Source organism: Neofelis nebulosa, chromosome 17, assembly GCF_028018385.1.
Source record: "Neofelis nebulosa isolate mNeoNeb1 chromosome 17, mNeoNeb1.pri, whole genome shotgun sequence".
Lineage (NCBI taxonomy): Eukaryota > Metazoa > Chordata > Mammalia > Carnivora > Felidae > Neofelis > Neofelis nebulosa.
This window is the reverse complement of record NC_080798.1, coordinates 6950403-6977592: the sequence shown is the minus strand read 5'-3', so window position 1 is coordinate 6977592 and position 27190 is coordinate 6950403. Positions and strand designations below refer to the sequence as shown.

The 27190-nt window shown below is 42.6% G+C and overlaps 2 protein-coding genes across 10 annotated transcripts in view; one reads left to right on the top strand and one right to left on the bottom strand.

Moving 5' to 3' along the window:
- ZNF613 (zinc finger protein 613) overlaps positions 1 to 27190 on the top strand; it is a 77025-nt gene that overhangs the window by 1316 nt on the left and 48519 nt on the right. The window contains exon 2 of the mRNA XM_058708379.1: positions 1046 to 1153. The gene's annotated coding sequence lies outside the window, so the exon portion shown is untranslated. The remainder of the gene's footprint in view (positions 1 to 1045; positions 1154 to 27190) is intronic.
- On the bottom strand, positions 3302 to 24334 carry LOC131499867 (zinc finger protein 613-like). Of its 9 annotated transcripts, none has more exons than XM_058708374.1 (5): positions 24202 to 24304; positions 20500 to 20667; positions 16043 to 16169; positions 15686 to 15781; positions 3302 to 8046 (listed from the first exon to the last, which is right to left on the bottom strand). In XM_058708374.1, exons 2-5 carry the CDS (start codon positions 20515 to 20517, stop codon positions 6443 to 6445), a joined length of 1845 nt encoding a protein of 614 aa, XP_058564357.1. In that variant the 5' UTR covers positions 20518 to 20667; positions 24202 to 24304; the 3' UTR covers positions 3302 to 6442. The 9 variants fall into 9 exon arrangements, 7 of the variants coding, with proteins under 7 accessions (XP_058564357.1, XP_058564354.1, XP_058564355.1 ...); XM_058708371.1 differs by having other exon boundaries at positions 24014 to 24298; XM_058708372.1 differs by having other exon boundaries at positions 24101 to 24298.

The following is a 27190-nucleotide window of genomic DNA, read 5'->3' as shown; positions in this document are numbered from 1 at the left end:
TGTTATGAGTCCTGCCTACAATGCCTACCAGCCAGAGCATAACCAAAGATAAATTACCGAAGATCATTAGTTTTTTTTAAAGCCTGTATTATTAGCTTCCATGCTTTAAGGAAAAAAAATTTTTTTAGAGAGTGAGAGAGCCGGGGGACAGGCAGAGAGAGAGAATCTTAAGCAGTCTCCATGCTCAGCACACAGCCAGACTTGGGGCTCCATCCCACAACCCCAGGATGATGACCTGAGCCAACATCAAGAGTTGGACCCACCGAGAGGTGCCTGGGTGGCTCAGTTGGTTAAGTGTCGGACTTCGGCTCAGGTCATGCTCTCGTGATCCATGAAGTGCAGCCCCACATCAGGCTTTGCACCGACACCTCAGAGCCTGATACCTGCTTCAGATCATGTGTCTCCCTTTCTCTCTGCTTCTCTCAAAAATAAATAAACATTAAAAAAAAAAAAAAAGAGTTGGATGCACTGACTGAGCCAACCAGGCACTCCAAAGATGATTATTCTTGAGTCTTAAGATCTAATGGGATATGCTTTGCTAGGTTTGGGATTTGCTTGGGACTCATCACCCCCTTTCTTCTAATTTCTCTCTCTTGGAATGGGAATGTCTATCCTACCCCTGTCCCACCATTTTTTTTGGAAGTGAATCACCTCTCTAATTTTAGTTCACAGCTGGAGAGGAATTTTGCCTCAGGGTAAATTGTACCAGAAGTCTCACCTATATCTGATTTAGATGAGACTTAGATTATATAGACTTTAGAGTTGATGCTGGAATGATAGACTTTGAGGGTTGTTGGGATGGAATGTGTTTTGCATGCAAAAAGGTCATGAATTGGGGGGTGGTTAAGGGTGGAATATTATGGACTGAATGTTGGTGTCCTCTTAGATTCAGGGGTAGAAATCCTAACACCCAGTGTGGCCATATTAGGGGATGGGACCTCTAATGAAGTCATTAAAATTAAATGAGGTCAAAGGGTAGGGCTCTGATCTTAGTAGTTTGGTGTCCTTAGTACAAGAGTCACCAGAGTGCTCTTTGTCTGTGCAGACAAACTGAGGAAATGCCTTGCAGGGACATGGGGAGATGGCAGCTAGAGTCCTGACCAGAAACCAAATCTGCTGGAAACTGGATTGTGAACTTCTAGCCTCAGGAACTGTAAGAAAATGAATTTCTGTTGTTTCAAACACTCACTCTGTGTTATTTTGTTATGACAGCCAAAGCAGTCTAATACAGTGGTGAGGGGTGCCTGGATGGCTCAGTCGGCTAAGCATCTGACTTAGGCGCAGGTCATGATCTCACAGTTAATGAGTTTGAGTCCCACATTAGGTGAGCTTGAGCCCCATTTTGGGTGAGCCCCGCTTCTCTCTCTCTTCCTCTCTTTCTCTCTGCCCCTTGTGGGATTCTCTCACCCCGCCCTTGCTCACTTGCGTCCTCTCTCAATTAAAAAAAAAAAAAAAAAGAAAGAAAATTAAACCAACTAACTTAATTTGCATCCCTTGGATAAACACAATGTAGTTATGAAGTATTTATTTATATATATATATTGCTTATATAAAGAGAATCCTGGGAAACATTTGTGGGATTATGGTAAAAAGGAATAAAAATTTGGATCAGGCAAACTTAACAATATGGGCTGACCATGAATGGATTCTGGCTTTAATGTGTAAGCTCAGTTAGAATGGCTTTAGTTTGCTTTGTTGGTTGAATGTAACCTGACTCAAAGGTGGCCTAAAGTTTAAATGCCAGAAATTTCTTCATATTTTTTAAAGATTCTGAAAGTATATGGAGTTAGAAATGCTAATGTGTAATTATGTAAAGCCAGTTTATCCATCCCCTAAAAATATATCCTAGGGTTTAAAAAAAAAAAAAAAAAGTGTCCCAGGAGCATCCAGAAGATAATCTCTTCAACGAAACTGATCTGGCTGCAGAAAACTGAAGTATACTATTACAAGATTCTAGTACTACATGTGAAAAGTATGATAACTTGAAGATACACTGTTAAGTGAATGATACATTCTGTAAACTCTAAAGGAACCACTTAAATAACAAAGTTACACCTAATGAGCCAACAAAGGATATAAATAATCATAAAACATAGCTACTCCAAAAGAAGGTAGAAAAAGACAAAAAGGAGAGCAAAACCAGATAGAATAAATAACAAATTGCACATTATTTGAACATAACCACATTAATTATGAATGACCTAAATACCCCAATAAAAAGAGATTGTCAACTAGATTAAAAAACAAAACAAACAAAAACCTAGGTCTAACTATATGCTGCCTACTTTTTAAAAAAATACTTATTTTTGAGAGAGAGAGAGAGGGAGAGAATCCCAAGCACACTTTGCACTAGAGCCCAGTGTAGGACTCGAACTCACAAACCATGGTAACATGACCTGAACCAAAATCAAGAGTCAGATGCTTAACTGGAACTACTCACTTTAAATACTGAAAACTCACTTTAAATACTGTCACAATTAGGTTAAAAGTAAACCATGTTGGGATGCCTGGCTGGCTCAGTCGGTAGAGTATGCGACTTGATTTCAGGGTTGTGATTTGTAGAGACTACTTAAATAAAAACTTAAAAAAAAAAAGTAAACCATGTTTTGTTTTTGTTTTTTGGTGCTTATTTATTTATTTTGAGAGAAAGAGAGAGACACACACAGCATCTGAAGCGGGCTCCAGGCTCCGAGTTGTCAGCACAGAGCCTAGTGTAGGGCTTGAACCCATGAACCCCAAGATCATGAGTTGAAGTCAGACACTCAACTGACTGAGCCACCCAGACCCAAAAAATAAACCATATTAAATAGAGATATGAATGATCTAAAAAGAAAGGCCCAATTCAAATTTCTAGAAATAAGACATACTCTTGATGGGATTGATGGCAGACCAAACATTGTTTCTTTTTAGTGTTTATTTATGTTTGAGAGAAAGAGGGAGACAGAGTGTGAGTGAGGGGTGGGGGCAGAGAGAGAGAGACACAGAATCCAAAGCAGGCTCTAGGCCCTTGAGCTGTCAGCACAGAGCCTCATGTGGGGCTTAAACCCATGGACCACAAGATCATGACCTGAGCTGAAGTTAGAAGCTTAAAGGACTTATCCACCCAGGTGTCCCTAGCAGAGTAGACATTGTGTAAGAAAAAATTAGTGAACTGAAAAGACACAGCAATACAAACTATCCAAAATGAAAAACAGGTGGGGGGGGGGGAGTCTAAAAACTAGGAGCAGTTTACCCTATTCGTGTATGCAAAACATGAGTGAACTTTATGGCAAGGCAAAAGAAAGTACAAATTTAAGCATAATGAGAACAAAAGATTTTATTAAAAAGTGAAAAACTGTTCAGAGAACCTGAACTTAAAAAAAAAAGGCGGCCTTATGTTCTTGGCCAAGTGGCAAAAGAGGTATTGTGAGGAATGCCTAGGGGAAACTGCTAACTGCCCTTCACTCTCTGATCAAGATAGTGAACAAACAACAGTATTCTGGGAAGGTTTATAAAATATGAAGTAAGATGTATTACATATCTTATCAACCCAAGACATTGTTGTTATTAACATGTTAATCATTCCTCTCTTTGATATAATGGAATACAGCTATAACCGTTTATACAATGTCCTTGTTCGCTCAATCTAGCATTGATATCAGTTCTAGGTCACTTTTGATTGGTCTTTCAACACTGGTCACATTTTCCTGCCTGATAGGTTTGTCAACTTTATTATGGGATTATGGGGGAGTAGGTACAACAGGGGAGATCAGGATATTTTTGCACTCTATTTATTTATTTAATTTATTGAGAGAGAGGAGAGTGGGGGTGGAGGGGCAGAGAGAGAGAATCCCAAGCAGGCTCTGCACTGTCAGTGCAGGGCCCAGCATGGGACTCGAACCCACAAACTGTGAGATCATGACCTGAGCCAAAACCGAGTTGGATGCTAACCGACTGAGCCACCCAGACGCCTCTCTTACAAATATTCTTGAAGCGCTCCTCTTACAAAGAATTGTTTTGGGATACATTGAGGTTACTTGAAAAGTTTGGTCCTTTCTGGCCCTGTTTTATTATTTGGTTAGTTAATTTCTTCCTGGCCCTGCTTTAAATCTCAGTTAAGCAAGATTGCTTATTGGATGGGATTCAGTCAACTAACCATGTGTATCAAGTGCCTACCCTATATCACATATTCTTCTAGACATCTTGTATACAGGGGTTATCAGAAGTTCCCTACCCTCATGAAGCTTATAGTCTAACTTTCACAGTGTATAACTTACATTCAAGACCTTACACTTGCGCATAAAGTTGATATTGTAATATGGTTTGTATTAAAATTGGTAACGTTTATACATGACCCAAGGTCTTTATATTCCATATCAAAATCTCGAAGAAAACAAGTGAAATGTTCTCTCCAAGTGATTCTAGTGGAGTTTATGTCATTTACAAAAAAATCAACTGCCTAAATGCCACTCAACTATCTCGTCTGACAGACCTCTACCATTAGTTTCTCCCTGAGACCTGACCTCATGCCCTTTTCAGATCAGTTTTTCACCAGTAGACGTGGTCTGAACTTCTTCCTGTATTGTTTATGCCAGCCCCTGTGATTACCCCTGACTACATTTAACTAATTATACATATCAGATTCCAAAAATACTTTCCAGGCTGGTTACAGGCCTTCAGTAATTCCAGCACTAGATTCACCCTACTCTTCCAGAAACCCTATGCCTACTCTAGGTCCAAACCCAAGTCTCTCTGGCTTTGTGGAGCATGAGATACCAGTCCAAGGCTGATTCTATGAAGATCTACTTTTGTCTTCCTCGTGTTTGTAGGACTCAGAGTCCCTCTGAGTTGAGAGAAAATGGGAATAGATGCTAGGAAGAATGTTGGGGTGGTTCCATCAATGAAGCAAAAGTTAGGGTTAGACAGGGTACTGCCTCCAAGGGGAGGCAACTGGATAGTTATCCAGGCATTTAGAACTTCAGATTCCCAGCATTCTGAGAATTCAATAATCAGGTAAGGGACGGGGAGAGCTAGGATGGAAGTAATCCTCTTGTGTTCAAATTGCCTACCTTACTTTCTCATGTTTTCGAAAATGACTACTGAGAGCTTTGTTGGAATGTATTTTGTTATTTAATGTGTAGGTTTAAATTACTAATTGTACTTGGGCTTTTAGTTCATTTTGCAAACCTGGTTTCTCTATCTTTTCAGGTCTAGAAAATTTTAAAAATCGCTTTTATGGTGACATTGTGTAATGCTTGCTCTTATTTTTAAATTGAACTTAAACTCATCAAAGGAAATTAAATTATATTCATGAGTTTAAAATATTCACTTCTTTTTGAAGGACTTCAGTTGCCTGAAATAAAATCTAAAGCCAAAGAAATGCAACAGGGTAAACATTATATGATACTGAAGAATTTTAGAATTAAAGAAAATTTTAGAAAAACCGAAAGAGGTGCACCTGAGGTTACTTGGAAAGTTTGGTCCTTTCTGGCCCTGTTTTATTATTTACTTAATTTCTTCCTGGCCCTGTTTTAATTCTGAATGGCTCAGTTGGTTGAGCTTCCAACTCTTGATTTCAGTGGAGGTCATGATCCCAGGGTCATGCTTGAGTCTCTCTCTCCCTCTGCCCCTATCCCCAGCTCACATGCATACACTCTCTCTCTCTAAAACAAAATTAAAAAAAAAAAAAGAATCCACAAATGGGAAAAGTGAATATAGTGTGATAATGTTAGCCAGTGATGTAGGGCAGAAACTATCTCCTCTAAATTATGGAATCACTAACATGGTAATTAGGAATGTGGTTCAAGGTACCCTGTCTGAAAATGTTCATCAGGTGTATTACATGACATATAGGTCAAATTAGAAAAGGTACATAAAGCTCTTAAATGTTCCTCATCTTCACAAACCTTTGTTTCACAAGAACTTTAGTATTTCGTTAAAGGAATTCCACAATTAGTGGATTAACAGGTTTATTTCTCTGTGATTTTACCTGCTAATGCATGAGGCAGAATGTACCACTGAAATCCGAGCCATGTTCACTGTTTTTTTTTTTTAATGTTTATTTTCGAGAGAGAGACAGAGCTGAGCGGGGGAGGGGCAGAGAGAGAGGGAGACACAGAACCTGAAGCAGGCTCCAGGCTCTGAGCTGTCAGCGCAGAGCCCGACACGGGGCTTGAGCTCACGAACCGTGAGATCATGACCTGAGCCACCTAGGTGCCCCACGTTCATTGCCTCCTGTTTCTCCTCAGTATGAACTGACATATTAAGGGTAGGGACTTTCCCACTATTGCCATGTCTCTACTCACTATAAGCTCCCTGATGAGCTATGTTGATCACTGATGACAGACAGAGTCGGTCTTCTAAAACTAGCCTCTGCACTCATGGGTTTTGTTCGTGTATAACCATATTATCAGCAAGACATTATTGCTCAAGGCTTTTCCTAATTGAATGTACCAGTTTTTTTCTATGTGTTTTTCGTGACATAAAATAAGATGTAATTGACCACTGAAGGCACAACCACATTCGCTGCATTCATAAGGTTTCTCTCCTGTACAAATTCTCCGTTATTTCCTGAGGGTGCACATCTGGCAGCTGGCTGTCCCACTAGGACCGCATTCCTATCTGCGAGGAGCCCACTGATGTTTAATGAGGTCTGAGGGATCGCGGAAGGCATCTGTGCAGTCACTGTATTAACAGGGCTTTTCCCCTGCATGAATTCACTAGTATCTAATAAGCTGTGACCCTCTGTGGAAGAATATTCAACCTTCACTGAATCTACATGTTTCTCTCTTGTGTGTATCCTCTTATGTTTAACAAGGCATGACATGTGGGAGAAAGCTTTCCCACATTCATTGCATCCATAGGGTCTCTCTCCTGTATGAGTTCTTTGATGGACAGTGAGCATTGTCTTTGTAGTGAAGGCTTTCCCACAGTCACTGCATTTATAGGGTTTCTCTCCTGTGTGAATTCTCTGATGTTTAATGAGTCCTGATTTCTGTGAACAAGATTTTCCACATTCAGTACATACGAAGGGAGTCTTTCCTGTATGAAATCGCTGATGTGCTATCAGGCACGCCTTCTGGCTGAAGGCCTTACCACATTCAGTGCATCCATAGGGTTTCTCTCCAGTATGAGTTCGTTGATGTATAAGGAGATTGCCCTTCTGAATGAAACCTTTTCCACATTCACTGCATATATAAGATTTCTCTCCTGTATGAGTTTTCTGATGTAGAATGAGTTGTGATTTTCTGGCGAAACCTTTTCCACATTCACTGCACTGATGGGGCCTTTCTCCTCTTTCATTTCTCTGATGTATAATGAGTTCTGCCTTCCTGCAGAAGGCTTTGCCACATTCAGTACATCCATAAGGTTTCTCTCCTGTGTGAGTTCTCTGGTGTTCAGTCAGCTTGAACTTTCTGGAGAATGCTTTCCCACATATACCGCAGCCATGGGGTTTATTTCCTGTATGAGTCTTCTGATGTTCAGTAAGCTGAAATTTCCTGAGGAAGGCTTTCCCACACTCACAGCACTCATAGGGTTTCTCTCCTTTGTGAATTCGCTGATGTTCAGTGAGCTTGAACTTCTTGGAGAAGGTTCTCCCACATACACTACACCCATGGGGCTTTCTTCCTGTATGAATTCTCTTATGTTCTGTGAGCCGAGACTTCTTGAGGAAGGCTTTCCCACATTCAGGACATTCGTGGGCCGTCTCTATTTTGTGTATTTGCTGATGTTTAAGGAATTGTGACTTAGTGCTGGTGGGCCTTCTACTTTCATGGAATTGAATTTCGGTGTGAGTTTGCTTGTGATTAGCACTGAGAAAGGATCTCCCGTCTCCACCAGACTCAGCAGGCTCTTTGTCACAGCTTCTACTTCGGTTGATTAAGTGTGGCTTCAAAGTTTTTCCACGTAAATGAAACCTATCATGATTTGGCCTGAAAGGAAAATGACTTTTGCTCTGATGAACAGTCTTTCCACACGTGTTCAGTTCATAACACTGTTCCATCCTCTTCGGCATTTTGAGATTTTCTAAGTGCTGAGGCAGATGATCGTCAACTCTCTCAATTTCTAGGAAAGAAGACAACGGTGAATCTTTCCACGACCATCATATGGAATAAAACTGCTTCAAAAGTACTGTGGGGTGGGCTGGCTCTTTAGTGGAAAACTTTTAGTATCAACATAAAAGAAATTCCAAGCATATCCTTGTATACATATTCCTTATCTCTTTTTAAAAAAAGCTCTTAAAATTGTAGCTAAATACACATAAGGTAAAATTTGCCATTTTAACCATTTTTAAGCGTACAGTTCTGTGTCATTAAGTACAGTCACGCTGTGGTGCAGCCACCACCATCATCCATCTCTAGAACATTTCTATCTTCCCCACCTAAAAAAATTCTGTACTCATGAAACACTAACTTATCTGTTAGAAATGTTTAGAAACACAGTAATACAAATACAACAAACCAAAAGATGACAGCTGTCAGTGTCATATAGGGTAAATTCACAACAGATCAAGAATTATCTGCTTTGTAAGTAAGGCCCTGGAGACAGTAAAATACAAGGAAGTCACTAGCAGCATCAGATCACAGAGGCTGGAGGGATACCTGATTCAAAATGGTAAGAGACAAAATCCACTCATTCAATACATCCTTCTTAAGTGGCTACTACCATATACCAGGTATCATGTTAGTGTTGGAGAAATAAAAAAATACTCTTTATTTTCACTGAACTCCTACTCTAAGGATGGAAAGAGAAACAGAATAAGCACGCAAGAAAAAGAAGAAAGTAGGCAATTGCAAATGTGACCCTAGTTTGAGGAAGCAAAGGGAATGAAAAGTGGAAGAAATCTGGATGTGTTTTGAAGAATGGATAAGACCCATTACTGGATTTATCTGGGGATAAGTAACAGGAGGAAATCAAAGCGTGTTCCTAAGTATTTGGCTTGAGCTAATGGGTAAGTGGGTGATGCCTTTTAATAAGATGAAGATGTTGTTCAAGTTCAAATGGGATGAGAACAAGTGCATTTTGAAGCACATCACCCTTGAGGTAATTATTAGATATCCAAGTACAGACATGGAAAACCCAGTCAGATATATATGAAACTTGAGAGAGGTCTTAAATGGAGATATGTGGAAATCATCAGAACGTAAATATCACTAAGGTCAGAGTGTTAAACGGGATCACATTTCAGAAGGTCAAGACTGAAAGCAGATGAAGGCACAAGACTATGACCTTAGTCATTTCAACATACAGAGCTTTGGGACTCTGAGAGACCGCTGAAGAGACCCAAGCATCAACCACACTGATAGAGAAATAAGCGGACCCAGTGTTAGAACAAATATCCCAGAGACAAGTCGGAATGTTGGATACATAGAATCTGATTTCAAAAAAATTCTAACAGACTCCGGGTGCTCACCTTGTTGCCAAAACACGTCATTCTTGTTCATTATGTAGACCATCGTCAAATGAACTTTCCCAAAGACTCTAACCTTTCTTCTAGGTGTGACACGTTCTCATATGTTCTCACAGAAAGAGAGACATGATCATCCTTACAGACTTTTACAACATGCACAGTCTTCTCTACAAGCAGATCTGCTGCACCAGATGTGGGAACTGTCACCTTCTTCATCATACTGTACCCGCATGGAGATCATACTGGAGTTTCTCCCATTTCACTGTCCCTGACAGACTAATCTCTCGTCTTGCCACTAACAGCTTCTTCCTTAATTCTACACTCTTTATGTTATCGGCAAGACTTCTGGTCAACAGTAGACTATTAATAGTTAGGTTATGGGGTATCATTTAAGGGGTCCTAATGGACCACCTTCCTCCTGAATCAAGACTCTGGCAGGTTTGCCTTTAGTTTTACTTAGAACATCTGGCTACACCTTACTATTGCTACAGTGCCTACCTACAGAAATTTAGAAAACCTAACCTCTACCGTGCCCTGTTAATTGCTAACATGGAAAAATCACAAAAGTAACCTGGTGATAAACTTTTACATTAGCATAGTGTGCCCAGTTTACCCAATTTTCCACTCACTAGTCTCCAACAAATACTTTCTGACCTTGATCTTCATGTGGCTGGTTTTAGGCCAATCTTTTGACAGTCCCCATATGGCTGTGCATATTTCCAATTTTTTGGCATGTTTCTTCATCTTCTTCAAAGCCTAGCTATATCTCTTGCAACGTAAGGTACTTTGTGATACTATCATTCTCCATTCCTTCTATACCACTTTAGGTTACTTTTCTTCTAAACTTCTAAAACACAGTTGACTGTTAAACCACATGGGAGGTCAGGGGTGCCAACCCCCCCTTCCTGTGGTTGAAAATACACATTAACTTTTGACTTACCCAAAACCTAACTATTAATAGTCTACTGTTGACCAGAAGCCTTGCTGATAACATAAAGACATTAACACATATTTTGTCTGTTATATGTGTTATATACTGTATTCTTATTAAAAAAAAAAAAGCTAGAGAAAAATGTGTTATTTAAAAAATCATAAATTAGGGGCGCCTGGGTGGCTCAGTTGGTTGGGTGACCGACTTCGGTTCAGGTCATGATCTCAGTTTGTGAGTTCGAGCCTCGCGTCGGGCTCTGTGCTGACGGCTCAGAGCCTGGAGCGTATTTCAGATTCTGTGTCTCCCCCTCTCTCTACCCCTCCCCTGCTCATGCTCTGTGTCTGTCTCTCAATAATAAATAAATGTTAAAAAAATTTAAAAAAAATCATAAATTACATTTACAGAACTGTATTGGAAAAAAAATTGTGTATAAGTGGACCTGTGCCTTTTAAACCTGTGTTGCTCAAGGGTCAACTGTAGTCCCTATGTTTATTATTTGCTTGAATTTTGTAGAGCCTTGAATTATAGCAAAAACATCTCACACAATCAAAAGCTTCATTTCTAAATATTACATGAAGATCTGTCCAATCTTTGCTTATCAAATCTTTGGTGTAGAGAAACACTTAACTTTGTTTCCCACTAATTTCAATCTCTTTTACTGTGTGTTAGGACTGTAGTTCATCAGCTTGGGTCACAATAGCACCCTTGGGGGGCTCTGCATAAGACATATGCGGGCCCTGAACCCTATTCTAATAAAACCCAACTCTCTGAGGAAGCAGCATTGGTAAGATTATAATGAAAACTCCTTCAATACCAATCTGGCATTTAAGAAATCCTTGATATACAGATGGAAAAGTGTGGGTCTCTCTCCAACCTGGCTACAATAGTTATTTGATGAAGACATAAATGGATGACCAAGATGTATTTTCTTCTTGTACAAGGAGGAATGAAAAGCAAGCCCTTGACACAAGAAAAGTAAAGAAGCCTCAGGTACCACCAAATCATAGAGATATAGTATCTTCAGGAGTGGCTGGTTAACTGGGCCAAAGTACAATTCAGAGAAGAAAGATAATACTATATTTTTGTTTAGCAATAAACCATCTCATGGGAAGAATTTAAAGTGAAAATATATATTATTTGAGTGGGAAGAACAAACAAAAAATGACCTACTTCTCCCTGAGTTCTTACCTTACTTGATGCATTGTCAACTCTCTAGAAAATGATTGACTTTGTCTTGCTCATCATGCGCTCTCTCTCTCTCTCTACCATGTTTGTTACACACTCATCTGTTGATCCCTGACTGTCCAAGGCTCTTGTTTTCTTTATCTGGATCCACTCCCCAGGAGATCTCATCTGGTCCAAATTTCTTTCTCTGCACCTCACCTCTCCCTGACCTTTCCAGGTACATCAAACTGCAACAGAGAGCCCCCCTTAGATGCTAACAAGCACATCTAACTTACAATCTCCGTTATAGAACTCTTGACTTCCCAGCTCAAATCTCCTCCTCCCACATACCTTCTCTATCACAGTGAATGACAGAAGAGTCACTCTTCTGGTGACTCATGCTAAAAATTCTTAGCATCATCATTCATCTGTCTCCTTTTCTCACCCCATATTGTGGGTTGAACTTGTTCCCCAAGGAGATATATTCAATTGCTAACCCCCTGGTACCTGTGAATGTGACCTTTTTTGGAAATAGTCTTTGCAGATATAAACAAGTTAAGATGAGCTCACTTTCGGGGCACCTGGGTGGCTCAGTCGGTTAAGCGTCTGGCTTCACTCAGGTCATGATCTCGCGGTCTGTGGGTTCGAGCCCCGCGTCAGGCTGTGTGCTGACAGCTCAGAGCCTGGAGCCTGTTTCAGATTCTATGTCTCCCTCTTCCTCTGACCCTCCCCTGTTCATGCTCTCTCTCTCTCTCTGTCTCAAAAATAAATAAATGTTAAATATCTTAAAAAAAAAAAAAAAAAAAAGATGAGCTCACTTTGGATTAGGGTATGACTGGCAACTTTATAAGGAAAAGGAGATTTGGGACACAGACACAGAAAATATACACGGAAATGGCCATAGGATGACAGAAGCAAAGACTGGAAAGGTGTTCCTACAAGTCAAGGAAGGCCAACAATTTCCAACAACCACCAAAAGCTAGAAAGAGGCAAGAAAAGATTCCTATTTCAACTCTGGAGGGAACATAGCCTGCCAACACCTTGATTTCCAACTTTTAGCATCTAGAACTAAAAGGTAAATTTCTGTTGTTTTATGCCACCTAACTTACAGTTATCTGTTAAGCAGCCCTAGGAAACTAAGATACCTGATATCTATTTTGATGGCAAATCCAGAATCTTCTATTACTCACATCTCAAGCCTAGGGAAGCCACCAATGACCAGGTCTCCTATCTGGCTTTCTGCTTCAACTTCTGCCCTATTCCAGTCTACCCATAGTCAAAGTGACACTTCCAAAATATAAATTATATCTGTCACTGCTATACTATAAACTTTGTTTCTCACTTTACTAGGAGTAAAATCAAGTCCTCAGAATGGACTACAAGGCCCTCCATGACCAACCAACCTATCATCACTACTCCATTGACTTCATCTCCAGTAATTTTCCCTCTTGCTCACTCTGCAGTATCCACACAGGCTTCTTTGATGTTCCTCAGACACATTCTTGCCTCTGGCTCTGCACTTCCCATTCTCTTCATTTTTCACCCAGGAAACCTACTCCCTGTCACTCATCCTCTGCTCACAGGCGTCTTGTAGTCCACAGACATTCCTATTTGTAGAAGGGCAGACCCCATCCCTTCCACCCACTGTTCTGTGATGCCAACGGATTGGTGTTCACAGCCCTTTTCACCACTAGACATAGTTTCTATGTACTTTTCCCACTTCTTAAATTGTGATAAAATCCACAACACAAAATTTATCATCTTAACCACTCTGAGTTTACAGTTTAGTGGTATCAAATATATTCATAATGTCATGCAACCATCATCACTATCCATCTTCATAACTCTTTTCCTCTAATAAAATTGAAACTCTGCATGTTTACTTTTGTTATATTTATGCCTCCCCCTTTCTGAGAGTAGAGACTTTAGGTCTTTGAAAGAAATAAAATTTCTGTGTCATGGATGATAATAGGGTCAACTGCAACTTACTGTCATCAATCTATGGGGAGACAAGGGAAAGCTTTAGGGACAATAATCCATTAACAAAATCTAAGTTGAATTAAGAAAGAGTAGAATTAACAAATATACAAAGGAATTACAGTAAAGCGGACAGGAGGCTTTATTTAGGCTAGGAACTGAGAAGAAGAAATTGTATCCTAATTAAAGAAGAGGAACAGCAGACACCTTAAATACCCTAGAGACTAGAGAAGGTTCAAGGTAATCACAGCATGGCCAGGATTTAAGATGTACAGAAGTACAAGAGAATTTCAAATTAAAAAATTTTTTTTAATATTTATTTAAACATTATCATTGTCTTTTTTTTTTTTTTTAATTTTTTTTTTCAATGTTTTTTATTTATTTTTGGGACAGAGAGACACAGAGCATGAACGGGGGAGGGGCAGAGAGAGAGGGAGACACAGAATTGGAAACAGGCTCCAGGCTCCGAGCTGTCAGCACAGAGCCCGACGCGGGGCTCGAACTCACAGACGCGAGATCGTGACCTGGCTGAAGTCGGCCGCTTAACCGACTGCGCCACCCAGGCGCCCCTATCATTGTCTTTTTAAAAACTGAAATTCTCTTGGGGCACACCTAGGTGGCTCAGCCGGTTAAGCCTCCCACTTCGGCTCAGATCATGATCTCACAGTTCGAGCCCTGTGTCAGGCTCTGTGCTGACAGCTCAGAGCCTGGAGCCTGCTTCGGATTCTGTGTTTCCCTCTCTCTCTGCCCCTCCCCCACTGGTGCTCTGTCTCTCTCTCTCTGCCTCCCTCAAAAATAAAAAATAAAATAAACATAAAAAATTGTTTTAAAAAATAAAATAAAAAGACAATGAAACTGTAAAATAATGTAATGTCAATTATACCTCAACAAAACCCTAGCAAATATTAAAAATAAATTTTTAATGAAAAAGATGATGGACAAGGGTTTTCTTAGAGGGAAGATCATTCTAGTTTCTCACATAAGTGTGAACTCTAGGGAGTTGCCATGGAAAGAGGTAAGCTGCAGCTGACCCTTGAACAACACAGGAGTTGGGGTACCGACCCTCTGGGGCAGTCGAAAATATACATGCAACTTTGACTCCCCCAAAACACAACTAGTAATAGCCTACTGTTGATTGAAAGCCTTACTACCAACAGCCAGTTAGCACATATTTTATATATGTATTATATACTGTATTCTTACAATAAAGTGAGCAGAGAAAAGAAAATGTTAAGGAAATCATAGAAGAGACAGTATATTTATAGTACTATACTGTATGGAAAAGAATCCGTGCGTAAGTGGACCCAGACAATTCAAACCCATGTTGTTCAAGAGTCAACTGTGTATAGATTAGACAATATTAAAGGAGATCTCAACTTGGGAATCTCCACAAAGAACAGGAACTTAACATTTTTTAATAAAGTAAGGTTTTAAGGCCTTTGAGACAGAGCAGAGAATAAAAAGAGAACCTTTGAGTAACCCCAGAGTGGGGAAAGAGAGAAGCAGATAAATGCATAAGAAGAGACCAGGTTGGGGCGTCTGGGTGGCTCAGTCAGTTACGTGTCTGATTCCTGATTTTGGCTCACATCATTATCTCATGGTCCTGAGATCAAGCCCTGCATTGAGCTCTGCACTGGGCGTGGAGCCTGCTTGAAATTCTCTGTCTCTGTCTCTCTCCGCCCCTCCTCCATGTGTGCACTCCCTCAAAAAAAGCAGCAGCTTTAAAAAAGAGAGAGATGAGGTTACCGTGGAAGCAAGGCATCCAAGCGGGGGGGGGGGGGGGGGAGGTTGGATGTTATGAAGGGAAATAAGTATTTCCCAACGGGGCAGGAAGGTGTATTAGAAGACAACAATGAATTCAAAGTTTTCTCTTAACAAGACATGGAAGGAAGAATTTCATAAAGAGAGGTGAAAGGGACTCTGACAAGTGATGAAGTGGGAAGATGTGGAAATCTAAGCAAGAATAGTCCTAGGGTAAAAAATGTTGACATCTAAGAAAAAATAGATAGGGATTAGTTCCACGAAGAGATCAAGCAGTATGTTTTCTTCTAAATTCCTACAGCAAGAAAGAGCTCTCATCTGAGGAGAAAGATACATAGAAGTTCCAGTTCTGTAGCCCCAGACACCCTCACCACTATGATGCCTTCCTGAAATGACAAGAAAGTGATTTCCACAGCCTTCCCCTCCCCTCTCCCCCTCCCCCACTGCTGGTTTTCTCTCACCTGGATGGGTTTGACTTTGGACTTCATCTTTGAAAATCCATGGTGGTTCTTCTTGTTCCAATTCAGAGAGTGAATCTGGTTGGCGAGCTTGATACCCTGTATATGGGAAATGACAGAAGACTTATTAGGCTCATCAAACTGCCCTGGGCTCTGCAATGATATGAGGGCGATACATGTTAGGGACTGCACAATTTGCATGTTCGCAAATCAAAGGCTTTTCTCTGAGACAAGGAGAGCTTCTGCCTTCACATCAGGGGCCAGGGAAGGGACTGAAAACCTACACTTCAGCACAGACACGCCACAGCTCTCAGAAGCTGACAGAGGAAAGGCCTCCGAGTGACAGGGGGCTGTCCTCACCCAGTGACACCAGGTTCTTGTAGTTCTCCAGCATCACATTCCAGTACAGGTCCTTCTGGGCGGGGGCCAGGAGCTGCCACTCCTCCCACGTGAAGTCCACGGCCACATCCTCCAGTGTCAGCGATTCCTGTAACAAAACGGTCCTCTTTGGAAGTATTTCCCTTTTATTGAAATGGAAGGTGCGAGGTAATAAAAAATACATATATTGGGCTCTGTCCCCGGTTCCTGGCAGAGCTCCTAAAACCCCTATAATTTCCTAGGTGATAAGGGCCCTGGGAGCATCTTTTATTCTCTAATTGGTCTTTAACTCCAATTTCTCACAGGGTTCCTGAAACCGTTGTAAATTCCTAAGTGTTAAGAACGGTATGAATGTCTTTGTTCTGATGGGGCAACTGGTTGGGCTCCTGGATGCTGCTGGTCACCAGAAAGACCAAGCCATGATTAGAAGCTTGGAACTTTCAGACCAGTTAACTTTCCTTAATTCTCATATCTCTTGAGATATGATATCTATTCTCTTGAGAACAGAGAGGGGCTGGAAAACAGTTAATGATCAATCATGCCTAGGTGAGGAAGCCTCCATAAAATCCCTAAAGTACAGGGTTTGGAGAGCTTCTGGGAGGATGGTGCCTGGAGAGGGGGTGGAGGCTCCATGCCCTTTCCCACACACCTCACCCTACACATCTCTACGGCCCAGCTATTCACCTGTGTCCTTTATTACCTTTTCCAATAAACTGGTAAGTGTGTTTCCCAAGTTCTGTGAGCCACTCTAGCAAATTCATTGAAACTGAATTTGAACTGGAGGAGGGGTCGTGGAGAACTTCCAATTTGTAGCCAAATCAGACGGAAGTTGTGAGTAACCTGGGGACCTACAGTTTTTCTTTTTTTTTTTTTTTTTAAATTTTTTTTTTCAACGTTTATTTATTTTTGGGACAGAGAGAGACAGAGCATGAACGGGGGAGGGACAGAGAGAGAGGGAGACACAGAATCGGAAACAGGCTCCAGGCTCTGAGCCATCAGCCCAGAGCCTGACGCGGGGCTCGAACTCACGGACCGTGAGATCGTGACCTGGCTGAAGTCGGACGCTTAACCGACTGCGCCACCCAGGCGCCCCGACCTACAGTTTTTCAATTAACATCTGAGTAGGGGACAGTCTTGTGGGAGTGAGCCCTTAACCTGGAATCTGATGCTAACTCTAGGAAATGTCAGAATTGATTTGAATTGTAGGCCACCCAGCTGGTGTCAGAGAATTGTTTGGGGGGGGGGGTCCCCATGCCTGGCATCAGAAGTGATGTGACTGTAGCAGTGATATGAGAGTTAAGGAGACACAAAGGAGGAAGGGCGAGGTTTTCCCTACTCGAAAGGAATGTGAAGGAAGTGGTTCTGCTCATTTTCACCTTGTAACCTGTTTCTATTCTTATTTTTTTCAATTAATCACGAAAGAAGCAAAGTCATTAAAATATTCAGTCATTCTTTTATCCCACAAATCACAGATATCTGTGATATGCAGCCATTAAATCCTCCTGCTAACCTGAGATCATTTGCAATCTGTGTATTTCAGCACCTATTTGTCAGTCACTGTATGAAATGCTAGGGACATCAGGGTGACATAGTATGAGTTTATGCTCGTAAAAATGTCTTCACGGGTGTAAGCATTTGCCTACATAGATTCACGTAGATATATGCACACACAGGCATGCACATATACACACACACACACATAGATACACATAGGTAAATGCCAGAACACAGGAACACACTACCAAGCATGTGTTAATGATGTGCCAGAGAATTGTGGGCCAAAGAATGTATGGAGGGGAACTTTATCACTATGTGTACTATATAATGAGCCTTTTACACTGAAAATGTATCTGACTCTGTGGTTCTTCCTGACACCAAATACATGGTCTCTTCCAATACTAATTTTCCAAGTCTCTGATTCTCAGGCACTGGGCATCCTATAATTCAATCCTATCTGACACTAACTATTCAGAGCCAGCATCAGACCTTACCGGCTTAAGCGCTCACTCGGTTCTACAAGACTGCCTTCACTTCAGAGACCGGTCACAAGTACCAGGTCCCCATGTTAGCTGCACTTCTATGCAACGTGGCTATAAATTTAGGGGTTCCCACAACCTTCCCCTCTCAGGTGTGATTTTGCTATAACTCACTCAGGAAAATATTGGACTTAAAATTAGTTTATTATGGGGGCACCTGCGTGGCTCAGTTGGTTAAGTATTCTACTTCGGCTCAGGTCATGATCTCACGGTTTGTGAGTTCCAGCCCTGAATCGGGCTCTTTACTCTCAGTGCAGAGCCTGTTTCCTGTCTCCCTGTCTCTATCTCTCTACCCTCTCTCAAAAATAAACAAACATTAAAAAGTTAGTTTATTATAAATCATACTATGAAGAGGTACTCAGGTGAGGTCCAAAGAGGTCCTGCGTGGAGGAGCCTCTGTCCCCAAGGAGTTGGGGTGCACTGCCCTCCTAGCAGGTGGATGGATCTGCCCACGTGGAAGCTCTCTGAACCCTGTCAAGTTTCTATGGAGGTTCCGTTACATAGGCATGACTGATTAAATCACTGGTTACTGGTGACAGAACTCCAACTGCAGCTCTTCTCCTGTCCCGAGTTCCAGGTGGAGCTGAAAGTTCCAGCCCTCTAGTCAAAGCTTGGTCTTTTGGGGGACCAGCCCTCATCCTGAAGCTATCTAGGGGCTTACCTTGAGTCACCTCATTAGCATAAACTTAGATATGCTCAAAGGGGCTTGTCATGAAAACAAAAGACACTCCTGCCACTTAGGAAATAATGGGATATAGGAGCTCAGCCAGGAACCAGAGACAAAGAGCAAATACATATATATTTTTTATTATGCCACAATGAGTCATTTGTGTAATTAAAGGCAGTACAAAGGTGGAAGGTGACAACTCGATTTTGAACACAGAAGGCTCTATGTTTTCTGAGATGAGCTGAAGTTCTAAGGCAACCCTGTGTGGATCTCAACAACCCGAGCCAGCACCAGATAAGAACTTGTAACTCCCTCTGGCCAAATCTGTACTCAAACACCAGTCCAGCGACCTGTTCACAGAGGGCCTCGGAAAGGTGTGCAAACCTTCCATTTTACTCGGCACTTTCAGTTCTACTCAAGGACAAATCCAGATGGAAGTAAGGCTGGGTATGGAAGTCATCGGGCTGTGGTCTCCTCAAAAACCAGTGTCTACTGAATTCCACTTGATCTACTCCCACGGGGGACTCAGAATAATCAGGTAAGTAACAGCCATGCTCGTACACTGATTAGAAGAAGGCTGCTGAGATCACACAGCCTACCAGGTCACCTCTGGAAAGAAACCATCAAAGAGAGTTCCTAACGCTTACGTGCCATGAAATGGTGACCTCTCCTGAGGAACTGATATGCTTTGTCCTGAGTCAAGGCATCTGATGTAACTTACCGTGATTTTCTGGCTGCAATGACTGTCAGAGATAGTAAGTAGGTACACACTGATGGTTGTACCAGCAGGATCCTGCAGATCCATACACCATAGTCCAGCACTAGTCATGCACGAACTCTAGGAACAACATGTTCCTGATCCCACTCTGCCCTAATTTTGAAGGGACATCTATTTCTCCCCAGAGCCCATTTTTCCCCATTTACACTTTTTATTTAGTCGAACTGATTTTTTCAGGCCTCCCCAAATCCATGAAAGACTCAACGTTTGAATACAACAAACCAAAAGTCACTTGGGCCTTCATCATTTTCTTCTGTTTCAGAAAATGCCCAGTAACAGGGATGTTAGTTCTTCTGGATCTGCCCTAATTTTCTGTTCAGAAATCTTGGTCTTAGGACAAGGATGTCCCACGAATGGCCGTATGCAACTCCAAGAACCCCTACTCGTCCTTTACTGGATCTCTCTTATTCCTGAGAATCCAGGACCTGTGGGGTGAAGGGCAAGTTCATTTTGGATGATCCATTCGCTCTGGGCCCAGACACTGACACTGCTGCTGTGCACCCACCTTAAGTCAAAGTCAGTATCTGTAACTTTCTCTTTACTTGGTGCCCCCAAAGACTTTCTAACCCAGGCAAATAAAACATAACATCTGAATGTGGGGGAGGCATGCCTTTCTTCAGTGAAGCAGAAGTGGCCTGAATGAAGGGTGCCTAGATGGCTTAGTCATTTAAGTGTCTGACTCTTCATCATGGCTCAGGTCATGACCTCACAGTTTGTGAGATCAAGTCTGGCATCAGGCTGTGCAATGACAGTGCAGACCCTGCCTGGGATGCTCTCTCTCAAAATAAATAAACTTAAAAAAGAAGCAGCAGCATGAATGAGAAAGGGAAAGTGGGAAAAAGGACATACAGAAGGTTAGACTCTGGACATATAATCCCTTAAAATCCACATCCCCATTTGTACTTGGTTAAATGGTGCCCCCCCCCAAAAGCTATATCTATGTATTAACCCCTTGAACCTGTGAATGAGACTTCATGTGGAAAAAGGGTCTTTGCCGATGTAATTAAGGATCTTAAGAGAATCCAGGAGTATCCAGATGGACCCTACATCCAGGGAAGATGAGACGATGTGAAGATGGAGGCAGAGTAGAGACAAGCTGCCACAAGCCAAGGAACACCTGGAGAATCTGTTAGAAAAACGGAAGGAAGTGAATGGATGTTGGGCAGATGTGCTGGAAATACCCAAGACCACCCCCCAGGGCCAGTGATTAACTAGGACTGACAGACCTCAGCAAATTATTACCACGAAAGCATACAAAGCAAAATCAGCAAAGAGAAAAAGTCCAAATGGCAAAATCTGGAGGAAATCAGGTGCAAGCTCTCAAGAGTCCTGTCTCTGTGAAGTCACACAGGAAGCCTTTACCTCCCCCAGCAACAGGCTGTGATAACACACAATGTGTTAGCTTACTAGAGACATGGTGCCCACGGCTCTTACTGGGGCTGTTCATGTAGGCACCCACTGCCTAGCACATGCCAAAATCCCAGATTCCCAGAGGAGAGCAGGTGTTGAGAATAAACCGTACTGCTTGAAAGAACGGTTTAAGCACAGTGAGCCATTCAATAGGGAGTGATGGGAACCCTCCCCAAAGCTAAGGTCCCAGATGCCAGGCAAGGGACCTGTAAGCAACCTTGCAAGAAGGCCTTTCTAAAAAGAGCTGTGTTAACTCTTCTCCGCAACAGCAAGTGACCAACTGCGTCTGCTACAATATATTAGCAGGTTAGAAAAGTCCTACGGTCACCAAAATTGATGCTGAGAAAAACATTCCATAAAAATCCAAAACCTATTTCAAACTTGAGCCCTTAGTTAGGAATTCATTACTTCCACAGCATGAAGAACAAAACAAAACACTACCTGTAACTGGTTTTATTAGTACCACACTCTGACCAGCTGAGCTAACCGGCCACCCTACCTGTAATTTTTTTTTTTTCAACGTTTTTTATTTATTTTTGGGACAGAGCGAGACAGAGCATGAACGGGGGAGGGGCAGAGAGAGAGGGAGACACAGAGTCGGAAACAGGCTCCAGGCTCTGAGCCATCAGCCCGGAGCCCGACGCGGGGCTCGAACTCACGGACCGCGAGATCGTGACCTGAGCCGAAGTCGGCCGCTCAACCGACTGCGCCACCCAGGCGCCCCATCAGGTATACTTATTTTGATGAATGGTGCTCTGTTATGGAAGGAATACATGTTTAGGATTTTTGTGTCTTTTCATGAAGTGATAGAAACCAGATAAACTAGTAAATATTGCATGATTCCTTTTTTTGTTTTTAGGGTTTTTTTTTTTTTAATGTTTATTCACTATTGAGAGACAGAGAGGGAGCATGAGCAGGGGAGGGGCAGAGAGAGAGGGAGACACAGAATCAGAAACAGGCTCCAGGCTCCGAGCCATCAGCCCGGAGCCCGACGCGGGGCTCGAACTCACGGACCGCGAGATCGTGACCTGGCCGAATTCGGCCGCTTAACCGACTGCGCCACCCAGGCGCCCCTGTAATGTTTTTAATACATACAATATACTACCATTCTCATGTTTCTAAAACTCGCACAAAAGAGTATGTATTGTTTGTAGATACATACACATCTAGTAAAAGCATGAAGACGTGTGATATAAAACTAGATAGCAGTTATTAGAGGAAGGAAAGGAAGACTGCACCTCCACCCCCCTCCACTGCTTCCAGTCAGTCCCAAATCCAGCTGTGACTTATCTTTCTGACCAACTGGCTATAAATCAGGTTCCCATGACCTCCTCCTCGGCTGCAATTAATTTGAGAAAGTGGCTCACAGATGTCAAACCTTTTCCTTACTAGGTTACCAGCTTATGATAAGAGGCTGTCACTCGGGACCGGTCAGAAGAGACGCAGATGGCATGGGGAAAGGGCGTGCACCTTCCTTGCCCTCCTGGTTCTCCACTCGCCCAGCTCCACACGTTCTCCAGGCCAGCAGCTCCCCGAACCGTGGCCATGTGGCGTTTCATGGAGGTTTTATGGAGGTTTTATTGCGTAGACATGATTAACTCATTGGCCAGCGGTGACCGATTCCACCTACAGCTCGGGTCCCTCCCCAGAGGTTAGGGGGTGGCCTACGAGTTTCAACCCTCCAATCACAAACTTGGTTCCCCTGGCAACCAGCCCCCACCCACAGATGCTTAGCAAAAGTGGCCTCATTAATATAACAAAAGACACCTTAACCACTGTGACACTTGGAAAATCCCAAGGATTTTAGGAGCTCTTGCCAGGAACAGGGACGAAAACTATATATATACGTGTGTGTGTGTGTGTGTGTATATATACGTGTATATATATATATATATATATGTGTGTGTGTGTGTGTGTGTATATACACATATACGTGTATATATATATACACGTGTATATATATATATACATATATATACGTATATATACATACACGTATATATATATATATACGTGTATGTATATATATATTTAGTTTATTTTGGGGGCAAGCGAACGAGAGAGACAGAGAGAGAGAGAGAGAGAGAGCGCGCGCGAGAGCAAGCTTGCGAGCAAGGGAGGGGGAGAGAGGGAGGGGGAGGGAGAGAAAGAAGAGAGAGAATCCCAAGCAGGCTCCACACCCAGGGCAGAGCCGGACGCAGGGCTCATTCTCACCAATGGTGAGACCATGACCTGAGCCAAAATCAAGAGAATAACTAAATATTTTAAATATTCAAAAGCAATCCAAATAGATGCAAGTATTTAATCATATTCTAGTCACAACATCACTCCTTCTTTTACCTGTTTATTAGTGTAGCCACTAAAACAATTTTTTCATAAGAGAATTTGTTTCATGGAAATGTTTAGAATATGAAATTAAGTAAAAAGAGCAAATTATCCCAGTATTTCCAGAGTTTATCTGAATTGTGAAAATTAAGCAGAGGGACACCTGGGTGGCTCAGTCGGTTAATGATCGACTCTGGCTCAGGTCATGATCCCAGGGTTGTGTGATGGAGCCCCGAATAGGGCTCCGTGCTGAGCGTGGAGTCTACTTAAGATTCTCTCTCTCCCTCTGCCCCTCTCCCCAGCTTGCGCACTCTCTCTCTCTCTCTCTCTCTAAATGGAAGAGAAGAGAAGAGAAGAAAAAAGAAAAGGAAAAAAAAAAAAGAAATAAGACTTGAAATACACTTTTGATTAAAAATTATGTTTGGGAAATAGAATTTGGGAGGCTACAAATGTTGTTTTACTGGTGTCAATCTGAAAGCAAATATCCAAATAAACTTCCAGTGAAAACGGAAGTTTAGTTACAGTGAAGTCATTTTTAACAGAAGGCTTAGCAGTTTAGATTTGCTTAATCCTTGATCTCCCTAAAATTCTTATCTGTGGGGGCCTGAGGAGCCTTGCAAAACAGTCGGTGAAGAGGAAACTGAACAGCGCTTTCATCGACAGATACCCACTCCCCTCCAGTTCTCAATCCCGGAACGCCCCTGGCACAGTGACCCGCACAGACCCCAAACTCTGACCTCACGATCTCCACAGAGCCTGAATGCCCGACCACCGCAGTCCCCCGGGCCTGGAGGCAAAGGCATCGCAACCTCAGAGCCACGGACCTCCGTGGATCCTCTCCCCTCCTTAAGTTCTTCCGCCGAGACTCACACGCTGATCTGGGTTCCCCCCGAGTCCACTGCGACCTCCGGCGGCCACGCCTCACCTCTGCGAATTCGCCCGTTCCCGGCCGCACACCCAGCTCTGGGGGCACCGGCTGCGGCGGCCGGGGCGGGGGCGCGCGAGCGTCCCCACTTCCGGCGGCACCCAGAGCGCACGCGCGCTGCATAGCGGTCTTTGCCCCCGCGGTCTTTCCGCCGCTCACCTGGGGGGTTCCGGTCAGATTACTGGCGTCTACGTGTGTCCCTCCCATGGGGAAGCTCGCAAACAACGCTGCGCTCGCCGCACGAACGCCCGAGAAACGGTCGGAAACGAGCGGGCTGTGAGCGCGGCCATGTTGGCGGAATGTCAGGGGTCTGTGGAGCCGGGAAGGGGGCGCGGGGGAAGGGTCCGCTCGGCTGGGATCTAAGTGGGCATCCCAGCCATTGAGGTTAGGCTTGGAAGGTGTGCTGGAGCGTCGCGATCTAAATTCCCAGCCAAGGTCGCCTTTTGTTCCAGGCCTGTTTGGAAAACACCAATTGTTGAAATCGGGAAGTATGGGCTATGAAATAACGGGATGTAAAAGCAGCGGTGACGCTATCGTAGCTTCAGCAATGCGGTGCGAATGGTTTTTGAAGAAATCACGCTCCAGCATTCTCGATGGCAGTGTCATCACGTCTTAAAGCCCGCTGCTTGCAGCTCATGTTACTGGAACCTCCGAGGATTCTGGAGCGTCTGCGTGCCGTTTTGCCGCTTTGGTGCGCGGGTCCGCGTTCTCTGCGCCCGCCTTACTTCTCTGCGCTCTAGGCCAGCGGCTTTGAGCCCTGACAGAGACATACCAAGTGCTGCAAACTTTTCAGACAATATACATCGGTCAACCGTGACTTTGTGAAAATCTCCGAAAGCTGTTAAAACTACCCATTCCAATAGGAGCTGCTGTGAATTTTTTTTTGAAAAGATCAAAGAAATCTGAGAATTGGCTCATGCACAAATTGGGCTGCTTCCAATTTAAAATGTAGTTTCTTTGGGGCGCCTGGCCGGCTGGCTGAGGACCATGCGACTTTTGATCCCGGGTTGGGGAGTTTGAGCCCCATGTTGGGTGTAGAGATTAAAAAATTTTTAAAAAGTATCTTGTGTTCATTGGCTATTGAGAGTTGTCTCTTCCGTGAATATTTGCCTATTGGTTTTTACTCTTGTCATTTTCTTACTGATTCGTGAGAGTTCTTTATATAATCTTAAGTTTTCATCCTTTTTCGGTTAAGCATTACAAAAAGATTATCTCAGTGCGCAGCTTGTTCTTACTGTTTTTGATGTATTTTAGATGGAATATCTAATTTTAATGTAGCTGAAATTTAACAATCTTTCCTGTTGTAGTTTCTACCTGTCTTTTAAAAGAAATCCTTCCCCTCATTAAGATCATAAAGATAGTCTCTTTTATTTTCTTCTAAAACTTTTAGGGTTCCACAGGTCAGCACCTTATGGGCAAAATCCAGCCCCCAGCCTGTTTGGCTTTGCCCTTAAGATTGGTTTTTAAATTATTTTTTGTAATTAAAAAAATTTTAATGTTTATTATTTTTGAGAGAGAGAGTGCACGTGAGTGGGGCAAGGGCAGAGAGAGAGGGAGACACAGAATCGGAAGCAGGCTGCAGGCTCTGATCTGTGAACACAGAGCCCTATGCTCATGAGCCGTGAGATCACGACCTGAGCCGAAGTCGGATGCTCAACCGACTGAGCCATCCAGGCGCCCCTGGTTTATAAATTTTTAAAGAGTTAAATATATGGAGGTTGTATGTGGCCTGAAAATTCTAAAATACTGTCTGGCCCTGTGTCAAATCAGTTTGTTGTTTTTTAGTCTTAATACATGAAGCATTGATTTGTGTAGGGTGTCAAGTAGACACCTTAATTTACTTTTTCCATAGGATAACTAATTATCATTGGACTGTTTTAAAAATAACCGCCATAAGGGGTTTGGCTAGCCTTTGTCCCAGGTTCCTAAGAGGTAATCTCTAAACCCTTAGAATTTCCTGAGTGATAGGGGTGTCTTTTTATACATGAAGGGCCCCCAAACCACAAGGTAGTTTCTGCTGAGGAGATGACTCACCTCAGGAGCTGGCCAGCCAGAAAAACCAACCATGTGATTAGAAGATTGAGGCCTTGAGCCATACGATATCATTCTGACCTCCAGGAGGTAGTAGAGACTAGAGATTGAGTTTGACCCCAAATCGATCATGTCTGTGTAATAAAACCCAAATTAGACCTCTGGACAGGAAGCTCAGGGGAAATTCCCTGGTTGGCAATACTCTTTTCAGTATGTCATTTCTCAGTGCCCGGTGGGTGATGCATCTTGAAGGGTGATGGAAGATTTAGGTTTACAACCTTACAGACTTTTCTCTATGTGTCTCTTTTGGGTTGTTCTTATTTGTACCTTTATGCTATTATAAAACTAGAATAAGAATAGGACTTTTGGTGTTCTGTAAGTCTCTCTTTTTTTCAAGTTTATTTATTTTTGAGAGAGAGGGAATCCCAAGCAAATTCTGCACTATCAGCATGGAGCCCTACCGGGGACTCAAACTCATGAATCTTGAGATCATAACCTGAGCCAAAGTCAACAGTTGGTCGCTTAACCGCATCACCGACTGAACCACCCAGGCACCCCTGTAAGTCTTTCTTATCTGAGGGTGGATATGGGAACTCCTAAATTTGTAGCCAATTGGTTAAAAGGTGAGAGTGGCCCTGGGAACCCCTGAAGTTATAGCTGGTGGCTGAATTGAGGACAGTACCCTTAACCTTGATTTTAACTAACTCTGAATCATACCCCTTTTTGCACTGACTTGTAATGCCATCTCAGATATCCATATCCAATTTCCATGTGTATAGATCAATTTCTGAGCTGTCTTTCACAATTTGTAATCTGTCTCTATCCCTGTACTTGATACTGCAATATATTAATTACTATTCATTTAGAGTAAATCTTGTTTGTTATCAAGTAGAGCAAAACCCCCATCATATTTCTGTGTTAGAATTGCTTGAAATATTTTTTGGCAGTTTGTCTCCTG

What these genes read in the sequence shown, in the direction of transcription:
- LOC131499867 (XM_058708369.1), bottom strand. Translation starts at nt 24,324, where the DNA reads ATGCAGCGCGCGTGCGCTCTGGGTGCCGCCGGAAGTGGGGACGCTCGC. An exon ending in GAACGGGCGAATTCGCAGAG is followed by an intron (nt 16,170 to 24,201) that starts GTGAGGCGTGGC and finishes GTTTTGTTACAG; the next exon opens with GAATCGCTGACACTGGAGGA. An exon ending in CAAGAACCTGGTGTCACTGG is followed by an intron (nt 15,782 to 16,042) that starts GTGAGGACAGCC and finishes TCCCATATACAG; the next exon opens with GGTATCAAGCTCGCCAACCA.